Genomic DNA, 12353 nt, shown 5'->3' with positions numbered 1-12353 from the left:
TTCCTTGCGGGACATCGTTGAACACTGGGATTGAGCAAGGACATTGAGGTCATTTTGAGCTCACGAAACCCAAAAAAATGCGTGCCAAATCCATGTATCAAAAGGTGCCACCGTCTTCAAAATGATACTTTTTGCTAGGGGTGGGCACGGTTTGGTTCGGTGCGGTTTTGAGTGAAACCGAAACCGAAACCAAATTTTTTTGCGGTTTGGTTCGGTGCGGTTTTGAAGCCAAAACCGAAATGAAACCAAACCGTTTAGTTCGGTTTGGTGCGGTTTCAAACGGTTTCGGTTTGATTTTTAAGAAAAAATGTACAATTTTCAATTTAACATATTAATAAGCATTTCCTAATAGCAATAGGAAAAAGAGATTTGTTATGTAAACAATTAGCATGTTGCATGTAGTTGTGATGTTAAAATATGTTTGTGCAACAAAAAGGTGTCCCTTACAATGTTTATCATAAAACAAGTTGAATAAATTTGAATTCATTAAACATGAGCGAAACTTTGATACTAGAATATGTGATATCATACTTCAAATGAGTGGACTTTATTAGATCATTATTCGACTCTTAATAACAATTTAGTCCACCCTTGTACATATATGTGTGTGATGGTATAAAATAACAAAGGTCCTTCAAGTTAATGAACGAAAGAAAGTGATGAATGATGATATTCTAGTGTGGTGGAGTACTAAACTAAGTGTATGGATTCTAACAAACAACAAATTAAAACATGAAATATAATATGGACATTTAATTAAATGTTTATTAATATTTGCGGTGCGGTTCGGTTTCGGTGCGGTTTTCAAAAGCCAAAATCGAAACCAAACCGTTTTCTATGTTGCGGTTTGGTTTCAAAACCGAAACCGTTTCAAAACCGCAAAACCAAACCGTTTGGTGCGGTTCGATTTGGTTCGTGTTTCGGTTTCGGTTTTCGGTTCTAAGTGCCCACCCCTACTTTTTGCTCTTTTTTTGTCCCCATAAACGCCTTGCCATGCATTTGGACAATTTTTCCAGGTCCAGTGCATACAGTCGATGCTTCCAATAATCCTAAGAAAACCTCGCATCTCGCCTTTCTTCAGAAGCATTTGCAAGTCCATGTCAGTAGGTCTCAAGAGGTACTTTACGGTGTAGATAGATTCAATTGCTCCGCAAAACATCATCCGAGACTCAAGAATGGTTGATTTCCCCATCCTCACTATCTCATCCACTTGGTCTGCATATGCTCCATATGCAAGCATCCGTAAGGCAACAATGATTTTTTGCTCAAGAAGGAGACCCATAGCACCAAAAACATCATTCTTTTGCACAAAGTAAGAATCATGATTGCAAACAACAATCATGATTGCAAACAACAATCGTAATTTTGTTGAACAAATGTCGTTCCATTCTAAAACGACGTCTAAAGTACGTATCAGGGAATGCACTATTACAGACAAAATAATCATCCAAGAGTTCCATACCTCGTCGTTGCCTGCTTCTATCAAGGTTTCTGGAACGGCTAAGCCTACAGATCTGACCCACATCTTGGATAACTCGACAGGAATGTGAGGTTCTGCCCATTCTTGCTTCGTCATCTATCCTTCTACGTTTTTCATCATCTTCCCTCTCATTTTGAGTCACCTGGAGATTGAACATTCATTCTAATTGGTTAAACAATTATTCCTCTTACTGATCGATTTCCCACATTATCCTTGAAAAAAAAGACATTGTAAGAAGGAAGCAGAAATTATGAATAATGATACAACTTTTGATTTTGGTGAAGAAGGAAGCATAAACTATGAATAATGATAGAGATCTTTAGAAAATTGGTGTGAGATTTCTGAGGATGGATGGTGGATTATATGTAGGATTCAGAAAGGATTAGGTTGTAGATAATGCCACAAGGCATGCTGTCATTCGTTAAAAATCTGGTCGAAATCTATCCTCAAAGATTGTAAACAAATTGTGACACGTGGAGTGACGTGATTGATTAAAAATCTTATCGGAAATCTATCATCAATGATTCTGAAAAGGTAACGACACGTGGTACGACGGCAGTGGATAAAAATCTTATCGAAATCCATCACCAATAATTGTTTTTTCGGATAATGACACGTGGTGCAACGAGAACGATTAAAAATCTATCTGAAATTACAAATTAAATTATTTTGTATTATTTTATAAATAAACAAAATATTAATATTTTATTACCTATTGCCAAGGCTATTCATTATAGGGATGGACATGCAAAAAAAAGTTACTGTTTATTAAAGATAATTAATGTTTATTAAGTAGATTAAATAGTGAATAACCAGGAAACCTTTCCGACGGTGAAACCGCTCTAAAAATAGTTGGTGGATTTTGATCATAAACTGTGGCCCTAGCCCCTCCAGTAACGTGGCTTTTGTTATGAGTGGGGAAACTTGTAGTCGTAAACCGAGACAGCTTGACTGTGTGCAAATAAATAGCACTGCAGCCCATGATAGTTTGGGTGAGAAAACTTTCAACTTCACGGTCCCATCGTCACAAAATCTTTTTAATTCACACGGTAATATATAAGTGGGCGACATCATTAATATTTTTTAGGAACTTTAATGAAAAGCATCCGACGGTACTGTTCATTTTAATGAAAAATCACATTTTTACACTAAAAAGTCAATCTTGTTACTATTCACTTTACCCTTTATTTTGTCATTATCATTAAAACTCAAAGTTTTCAAGCCATTTTCATTAGTTTTCCTTATTTGATAATCATAATTATTGTATTAACAAGTAAATACACGTGCTAGTCAACTGTTAACTAATATCGTAAGGTGGTGTGACCATTGGGCTTAGGAAACTTCATTCCTCCAAATGAGAAATTTTTAGTTGTGATGGGAATATGGATGATACATTACGTGTTTTTATGTAAGTAGTGAAATTTTTTAATTTTTAAGTTATTGACCTCTTAACACACATAACCTACCATTTATATAAGAACACGTGGTGTACCACCTCGTGTGACGGTCACACTGAAAAATCTCTCGCTCCAAATGTAGAAGGTGTTGAAGGGATTAGGATTCTCTCCCCTCCTCTTTTCATCCCCTTCCATCCATTCCTCTCATATTCTCTATTTTGTCTTTCTCTTTCTATAAAAAATTAATATAAAATATTAACATAGTTTAACCGTAATCGTTCAAATAGAATGAGAGAGAAGATAAGAGAAAAAAAGAGAAAAAAGAATCCTACTTCGTGTTAAAGACGGCTGCATGGCCTCCGTTCATCCCCATCCTCCTGAATGGAAGGGATCTTCTGTACTTGCTGCAGTTTTATTACCATGAAAGTTTAATTCTTGGTTCCCTCCACTTCCAAAAATATCTTAAGATAAAAGGACAATGATATAACTTCAAGGTCACTATTTATTCTTTTATTTTTGTTTTTGATGGAAAAAACTACTAACTTTGGGAAGAAAAATATGATTTGGACTTCAATTTTCAAAGGGAGATGTGTAGGTACTAGCTAAACCATCCGCTTGCCACACTTCTAGGCAACTGGGAATAAATTTAGGTTAGTGTTATTCACACATCTATTTTTACTTTTTATACATTTCTATCCGTTTTCGGCCGTTGAATCGAATAAGTTGAAGAAAATCAATGCCAAAGATTAACAAGGGTGTGTGAGAGGTAAAAATGAGAATGTGAAATGCATTTTCCTAAATTTATTAATGAATTACTGGACTTTGCAGGTTTGGAGAAATTCTAAGGTCCAGTTTGCGGACCAACTCATTCCTACGACCTAACACTATGTTTGGATGAGGGAAATAAATTTGGAATTTGGATAAAAGTCAGAATTTGTAAATTGACATGCACGCATTATCTTGTTTGGATTTATAAACATAGAAATTTAGAATTTCCGCATGAAAAAGAACTTGGAATTTGGGACCTCTAATTCCCAAGTTTAAATTTCATGTACATAGATGTCATTTCCCAATTTCTATGATTTAGAGCTTAAAAATAAAAAAATTTCGTATTCAATTCCATTGTTCTTTTAGGCTAACCAAACAAGAAAATTAATAAATTCTAGAAAATAAAATCCCGTCAATTCAATTTCCGTCATTTTAAAATTCCTTGGTAATTTTAAATTTCTTCATCCAAACATAGTGTAAGATTCCAAGTTTTCACTTATTTCAACTTAAAAGAAACTTCCCGCTAAAAAGAATAAAAAGAAAAGAACCTACAGAGACTCTTTTCTGGTTATGGCAAAATTCAGAAAATAAAAGGGACGAAGAGAAACTGACTGTACAAAGTATATTAACTTGTTACAATATTGAATAGATATTTACCTCAAGACCCCAAAATAATGGAGGCATCAATTTTTTTCTCCCAAAAAAATGCATCGTGTGGTTTACAAATTACAAGGGAGGGTAGCAATCAAAAGTAGATAACAAATTATACCCGAATTGAGAGAATTGTAGCCAAAATTGTTCCAGACAACCAAAGCAAGTGGACTGATTGTCCCTGAGAAGCGAAGTTACTGGGACTTGGTAGAGCGGATGTGATGGCGGCGGCAGGTGGCGGCGGAGCAAGTTTTGGGACGTCGCATGAACCAAATGTAACGTTACCACCGTTGACCTGCTCATAAAAGATTGGAAACTAAGATGAATTTCATATTTGCCTTGTTTGACAAGTTACAAAGTTCTGATGGTAAATTTTGCGAACCTTGCAGTAAGTGATTCTGTCACAACCACATGTCAGATGGCCATTGGCTTCATCCACTGCTTCTGAAGCTCCCCCACCATCACTTTTCTTCAACACAGAAACCAAAATAGGTTTAGGCAAATGCATGCAAATTTGAGCTTTTTATGAAAGTAATTTTCGTACTCTCTTTTTCTCCCCTTGCACTCCATTTTTCTCTAGCCATTGAATTGAACAAACCGCAGGAAAACTAAGGACAAATAAGAGGAGTGCCGAAGGAGAAAAGGGGACCTTTTATCTACTTGACACCGTTTCCAGGAGTTTTCAACGGAAATGTCTCACTATATACCTCATAATAATCAACAGCAATGAAGTTCGGCCACCGTTTCCCGGCTGCTTCATAGCAAGTTTTCGACGCGCTTAGTAAGGGAGCTGAATTGTCCATGCAAGATGCTGATGCATTTGGAAGATCACGAAAGAAGTTCACGAGAACTAATGATCTAGATTTTGTGTTCATGGGAGATGATTCAGCACGATTTGGACATGAACCAGGTATAATTCCTCCACTTCCATCTGAGAATATAGTACACAAACAAAATTAAGGAAAATCTTCAGACAGGAATTAATTTTTACACGTGCATTAATAGAATGATATGTCACATACTACACATACAAAATTCAGGAAAACTCAGGAGCAAATATTAAACTAACAATCTGGTGAAGTGCTTGACATCTTGAAACGTTTGAAAATGTAGGACTCACATTGATTTTCCACGACATAGTTCCACTCGTAAGCAATTCCCTCTGACGCCTCCTTAGCTCTCTTAGAGGTGAAGACCACCAACCGCTGATTATTCTGGACCATATCATCGACAGTTGGCCAATCTTCCCCGTTCTTTGGCATCCGAGCAATTGGGAACCAAAAGTTTTTTAGGCCAGCTCCCTCAAAGACCTTTGTCAGGCCCGATGGAGATTCCACATAATCTTCAATAAAAATGGTGACAATCTCTGAGGGGTTGGCTTCCAAAAAGGCTTTAATTTCTCTCAGTGTGTTAATAGCAGGTTGCTGCGGATAAAATTGGTCCACACAAGCAAAATCAAGAGCAGCAATTTACTTTTCAACCTTTAAAACTATAAAGTAAAGCGAGTAAAGGCTCATTTGGGATTGCATCTGCGGGAAACTTCTGCTCGTTCAAAACATGCTGAATTTTATTAAAAATCATCCTGAAGAAGAATATGATAGTTGCTTCTCCAAAAACGTTTCTAAGACCCAGAAGCACCTCTAACTGTTTCTATAAAACGCAGTAAGAAGTGCTTTTGGTTGTCAGAAAGAACTTTTAGCCTTTCCACAAGCAATCCCAAACGGACAGAAATATTTAAGCATGATGTTTTTCCTTTAATTCAAATTCAATTTGGCAAAAGCATAATTTGAAGCACTTACAAATGCAGTGAAGTTGTAACATTTGCCACCAGACGAGTGACATAACCAGATGTCATTGTTGAAGTCATACATATCCAGCATAAACCCTCGGACGCCATTCTACCATTCAACAACATAAAACACATAAAGGATCTTTAGCAGGCCAGTTGAAACAAGTTTAAATTAATACGGATGGTGTTTGTGAGGGAGATTCTTGTAGGACTGGCTGTGACAGTGTTTTTCGTGATTAACAAGGGTGTGTGATTGGGGCTTTCAGTTCTATTCTGAATGTTCCTAGTGCTCTACATGCCGAAGTCTTAGCGATCATCAAATCAATTGAGTTGGCTTGGCTTCATGCTTGGTATATTGTTTGGATTGAAACAAATTCGAAGTTAGCCCTTCATTTCTTTAGTTCTCCTAATCTGGTCCCTTGGCAACTTCGGGTGGTTGACAAAATTATTTTGGAGCGACTTCGACTTGTGTCATTTAAAGTTTCTCCTATTTTCCGTGCGGGTAATCAAGTATGCTTTAGCAAACTATGGTGCTATTAGCTCTAGTTTTTCTTGGTGGGATTCCTGTCCCACTCTTATTTCTTTTTTCTGTCTTCGTGATTGGTTGGGCATGTCTAACTATCGTTTCATATAGGCTGTTTCAACCTTTATTGTAACAATTTTTTCTTCGATGTTTTGGCTACATGTCCACTCGTTTGTACTCTTCTCTTTTCCTTTCTAGTAAATTTTGGTAGGCTTGGTGCTTGAGGTTTATTTCTAGTTCATGTATATGCCAGATTTAAACGGTCAGATATCCAAATATACGATGGATTCTTTGAGTTCAAAATACTTTACTGGAAAGTCTTTATGCCAACACAACCGAAGAAGTTGAGGTTCTATCATAAAATTAATTGGCAATATGAGTAGCCTGATAATTTATAAGCACATGCAAGGTCTATTCCTTCTCCAATGTGAGATTGATACTCTCAACACTCGTCCTTACGTGTGGCGAATTTTTAAGCCTAGCACGCTAACAACACAAATTAGGTGACATGGAGCATATGTGGTCATTGGGTTTCACATGACAACCTATTCTAATGCCATGTAGAAGTTGAGGTTTCACCATAAAATCAATTAACAATATGAAGTGTGACCCAATTTTTTATAGGCACATATTTTATTTTATTTTATATTTATTTATATGGATTGATACTGTCAACAACAACACACACCAAGAGTTGAACATGAGCCAGCTTGACCACATCAATGATCTAGCAAATTTCCACGTCATCAGACATATATAGTTTTTGTCAAACCATGAAATAAGTAAAGATATAAAGGAAGGATAACCTAGAAAATCAAAAAGTTGTGGAGCAAAAAATAATAACAAAAATCCTAGAGGTGACACGTAGATTTAATTTCAAAGAATATAAAATTGTCCTCATTAAACGGGTGTTCAAGCAGCTAACTACGATTACTCAAAGCTTCCCTACTCGTGACATGAAAAAGTCAAAGATCAACTCCATCAAATAAGTAATACCTATCACAATCAATTAATGATACTTCTACCATTATCCCAATATATTTTTTCCTAATTAATATATTGGGAATATTTTTTTTTCTCATTCATCCAATGAATGACACATCTTGGCCAATATGATGCCGCTATGTGTAGGTCTACTCCCTACCCTATGGTCAACCACTCTTCCTACGAATACCTCAATCTCCACCAAATTTTGGTAAGCTTTTTGCTACGCATACAAAAATCCTAAACACTCACTTTTTTCAGAGATACTAACTTAGGTATCAGAGATTCATTAGCTAAACCCCCAACCTGATGGGCTCATGAGGCCTTGGTCTTTGATTAAAGGTGTTGATTGTTTTGTATGTACAAATTCGTCAAGACTGAAGATGGCAAATTTTTGCTACCACAAACATATCCATGATTTGACTAGGATGATGCTATTTATATATCTATTTTTACTGTCCACACATCCCTGTTAATTTTTAATTTTTTTTCTTTCAATTTACTTAATCAGACGGTCAAAAGTTGAGATGGGTGCTTAAAGGTCAAAAAGAGTAAGTCGCTCCCTCCTTTGACTACCGTTTGATTACACACCAGCCCCACCACACCGCTTGGCATGCAAGAACACAACTCCCGCTTAATTTAGTCAAATTAGTTAGACACATATTTTTTTATAATATTAAGTGTGACCCAATTTTTTATAAGAAAACTAATGAAAAGGGCTTGAAAGTTTTGAGTTTTAATGATAAGGACAAAATAAAGAGTAAAGTGAATAGTACCATGATTGACTTTTTAGTGTAAAAATGTGGTTTTTCGTTAAAATGAACAGTACCAGATGCTTTTCATTAAAGTTCCCATTTTTTATAGGCACATATTTTTTTTTTTATATATATTTATTTACATGGATTGATACTGTCAACAACAACACACACAGAGTTGAACATGAGCCAGCTTGACCACATCAATGATCTAGCAAATTGCCACGTCATCAGACATATATTGTTTTTGTCAAACCATGAAATAAGTGAAGATACAAAGGAAGGATAACCTAGAAAATCAAACAGTTGCCTGGTCAATATTGTGGAGCAAAAAATAATAACAAAAATCTTGGAGGAGACACATAGATTTAATTTCAAAGAATATAAGATTGTTCTCATTAAATGGGTGTTCAAGCAGTTAACTACGATTGCTCAGAGCTCCCCTACTCGTGACATGAAAAAGTCAAAGATCAACTCCATCAAATAAATAATACCTATCACAATCAATTAATGATACTTCTACCATTATCCCAAAATATTTTTTCCTAATTAATATATTGGGAATATTTTTTTCTCATTCATCCAATGAATGACACATCTTGGCCAATATGATGCCGCCATGTGTAGGGCTACTCCCTACCCCATGGTCGACCACTCTTCCTACGAATACCTCAATCTCCATCAAATTTTGGTAAGCTTTTTGCTACGCATACAAAGCCCTAAACACTCACTCTTTCAGAGATACTGACTTAGGTATCAGAGATCCATTGGCTAAACCCCCAACCTCATGGGCTCATGAGGCCTTGGTCTTTGATCAAATGTGTTGATTGTTTTGTAGGTACAAATTTGTCAAGACTGAAGACGACAGATTTTTGCTACCACAAACATGTCCATGATTTGACTAAGATTATGCTATCTATATATCTATTTTTACCATCCACACATCCATGTTAATTTCTAATTTTTTTTTCCAATTTACTCAATCATACGGTCAAAAGTTGAGATGAGTGCTTAAAGGTCAAAAAGAGTATGTCGCTCCCTCCTTTGACTACCGTTCGATTACACACCAGCCCACCTCACCGCTTGGCATGCAAGAACACAATTCCCGCTTAATTTAGTCAAATTAGTTAGAGCCGTTGACTCTTTATTTTTACACCAAAATTTAATCATTTATAGGTAATTCAGATAAATACAGTGTAATTATTATCGAAAAAGAAAAAAAATATATATACACCAAAAACAAAAAACAAAAAACAAAAAACAAAAAACCAAAAAAGGGTAAAAATGCAGGGTAGAGAATACTTGAAGAAAAGAAACTTACTTTGAGTTGGTTGGCAACGGTATCGTTCTGGTTCATGGGAGCAATAATTAAGGAACCGGTGGAGGACCTGACTCCAGCTTGAGAGAATGCGTTATGGGTGGTTAGCCATGAATACCGATTGAATGGTAGACCTTTCACCTTCAATTACCATCATTAATTATTATTAACTAATCACCATTTGCAAATTAATTAACAACACTAAAACCAAACAAATGTTTAATTACGTAATTAATTAAGGAAAAAATGATGACCCTTGATGTGGGACTCGTGGGTTGAATCCGGGTGCATCTGGGTCGGGTGTTGCCATTTGCAGCGCATGTTTGGCAGCTCGAACCGGCGTCGCAGTCGCGATCTTTCGAACACGTCTCTCCGATCTGTTTGCCATTTAGGAAAAACCCAGAAAATTAATTTATATTCAGAATTGAAGATAATGCGAGCTAATTAAATGCGGTAAATAAATAAATAAACCTTGAGGCAGAAGAAGGAAGAAAATAAGCAAACTGCAATGAAGAGAGCTTGAAGCTGGAGATTATTTAATAAAGTTGCCATCTTTTGATATTCCCTGGAACCCTGCAATGGTGAAGTAACAAGCAGAAGAAAAGGGTAAAAAGGGTTTATGGGTTTGCAACAAAGGAAAGAGAGATTTTGAGAATGTTACCCAAAGGAGGAAGCTTTTTTTACCTCAAATTCCCAGGCTTCTCTCTGCTTTTTTGTTCTTTGTTTTTATAGCAATATCAAGGTAAAGGTTATCGAGAGAGAGAGGGGGAGTAGGGGGAGATAGAGAGAGAGTGGGAGAGTGAGATGAGAATTATTTTAAATAACAAATAAATAAGAGAAAATGAGAAGTACTTGGAAGAGATAGTGGCAGTTGGGGTTTTAATTTCGCTCTCTTTCCTGAGGAAGGTGTGGGGTTGGGATATATGCTGGATTGTGGGGATGTTTTTGTTTGGACGGACATTTCCTGAAGCTGCTACATTACAAACAATTTCCACAATTTTACAACACATGGGAATGGGAATGGGAATTAGGGGAACAGGAACGCGGATTGGGGAGATAACAAGAGGAAAAGAGCATGGAAGGTGGAAATGTGACGGGTTGTTTGGGGGTAACAGGTCGGGAGGAAACGCGTCGGCATGCGTTAGGTGCGGAGCTCTTTTGTCACTTAGCATCTTTCATTTCTTTGCTTTTTCTCTTTCCTATATATTAGCAAAGAGCACACTGTGTGTGTGTGAACAACCGTCCACCTCCTTCCACGTTCTCTTCAAGCGCAATTGCTTTAATTCATTCAAACTATTAAAAAAACATCATGATTTCACTTAACTGTATGAAAAAATGATGGTGAGACAATTTCTCTTAATAAGTGCATATTTTTATCTTATGTAAATATTTTGATACAAAATTACTATTTTGCCCCCCTTATGTAAATATTGTGCATCAAAAGTGAGGGCAAAATAGGAAAAAGGGGATATGATTGTCATTTTGTCAAAATGTACAAAATTACTATTTTGCCCTCCTCATCTCAACTTTGTGTATTAAATATAAGGGGCAAAATTGGAAAAAGTGGGCAAAAAGGTTGACAAGGTGTGTTCTCTTAATAATATAGATAATGATATTATTTGAAAAAAATAATGATTAATTATCTAAAGTTGTCCAACCTTTTAATGTCATTTTAAATTGGTCTTAACATTTTTAAACATTACAAACAAGTATCCAACCTATTGAAAATGTCACACTACAGTGCACGAGGCCACACCTGTTTGCCATAGTTAACGCAAGTCTCGGGCACCTAAAACGTCTCCTGACCACTAATCTAATTGAAGGGCATATGTGATAAAGTCGACCGGCCAGCAAGCAAAGGGTCGGAAACACCCAAGCTCAACCCAACAAGCCGACCAACCATTACAACTAACTCCCTGCTTAAGAAAGGACCTTTGACCACGGAGTTCGGGGACTTGTAACGCTGGGCACTTTTAGGCCCAAACAGTGGAGCCAACCAAGAATGGAAACCAAGAAGCCCAATAAGAGAAATAAAAGCCCAAGGCCTAAGGGGCTTAAAAGAGGAAAAGCCCGAGCTCAACGACCGATCGTCCTTAAACCTAGCTAACTAGAGAGTGCAAGAAGGACTACGACCGCCGCAAGCACCTAGGCAGACATATAACTTTAAGTGACAGGGATGCTTAGGATAAAACATATAAAGGCAGTCATAATGATGCTCGAGTCAACGAGATTGGATAACCGAGTGCTATTTTCAATCTTGATATCAATATAAATCCTAGCATCGCAGTGGATGTAGCCAATTTTTAAAGGGTGAACCACTTATATCTCTGAGTTTAATTTGCTTTACTTTCGTACCAAAAGCCCTACAAGTACTTATTATTTTATTTTGTTAACATGCAAGTTTTGAGCGTTAACAAGTATGTTGCATGAAAAGAAGTTGCCTTATTACCTTTGGAGTGAAGTTGCCTTATTACCTTTGGAGTGAAGTTGTCAACACAGCAATCTATTTGCTCAATAGATGTCCTACAAAGACAATGAAGGACAAAACTCCATTTGAAGCTTTCAGTTGGAAGGAACCAGGCGTCAAGCATCTCAAAGTTTTTAGATGTGTTTGTTATAGTCACATTCTTGGACAACTGAGACACAAACTAGATGAATGCTTAATCAGGGGAATCTTTGTGGGATATG

General features: G+C 36.6%; 1 protein-coding gene across 2 annotated transcripts; it reads right to left on the bottom strand.

The window, feature by feature from the left end:
• Positions 1–4297: 4297 nt before the first annotated feature.
• Positions 4298–10660, bottom strand: LOC139192614 (PI-PLC X domain-containing protein At5g67130-like). Of its 2 annotated transcripts, none has more exons than XM_070814902.1 (9): positions 10350–10660; positions 10137–10238; positions 9920–10042; positions 9669–9806; positions 6096–6194; positions 5417–5720; positions 5004–5227; positions 4679–4765; positions 4298–4591 (listed from the first exon to the last, which is right to left on the bottom strand). In XM_070814902.1, the coding sequence occupies exons 2-9, from the start codon at positions 10215–10217 to the stop codon at positions 4409–4411; spliced, it is 1239 nt and encodes a 412-aa protein (XP_070671003.1). In that variant the 5' UTR covers positions 10218–10238; positions 10350–10660; the 3' UTR covers positions 4298–4408. The 2 variants fall into 2 exon arrangements, with proteins under 2 accessions (XP_070671003.1, XP_070671004.1); XM_070814903.1 differs by having other exon boundaries at positions 10327–10469.
• Between the last annotated feature and the right edge of the window lie 1693 nt (positions 10661–12353).

Source organism: Malus domestica, chromosome 15 (genome assembly GCF_042453785.1).
Source record: "Malus domestica chromosome 15, GDT2T_hap1".
Taxonomy (NCBI): Eukaryota; Viridiplantae; Streptophyta; class Magnoliopsida; order Rosales; family Rosaceae; genus Malus; species Malus domestica.
This window is presented reverse-complemented; position numbering and strand designations above follow the sequence as displayed.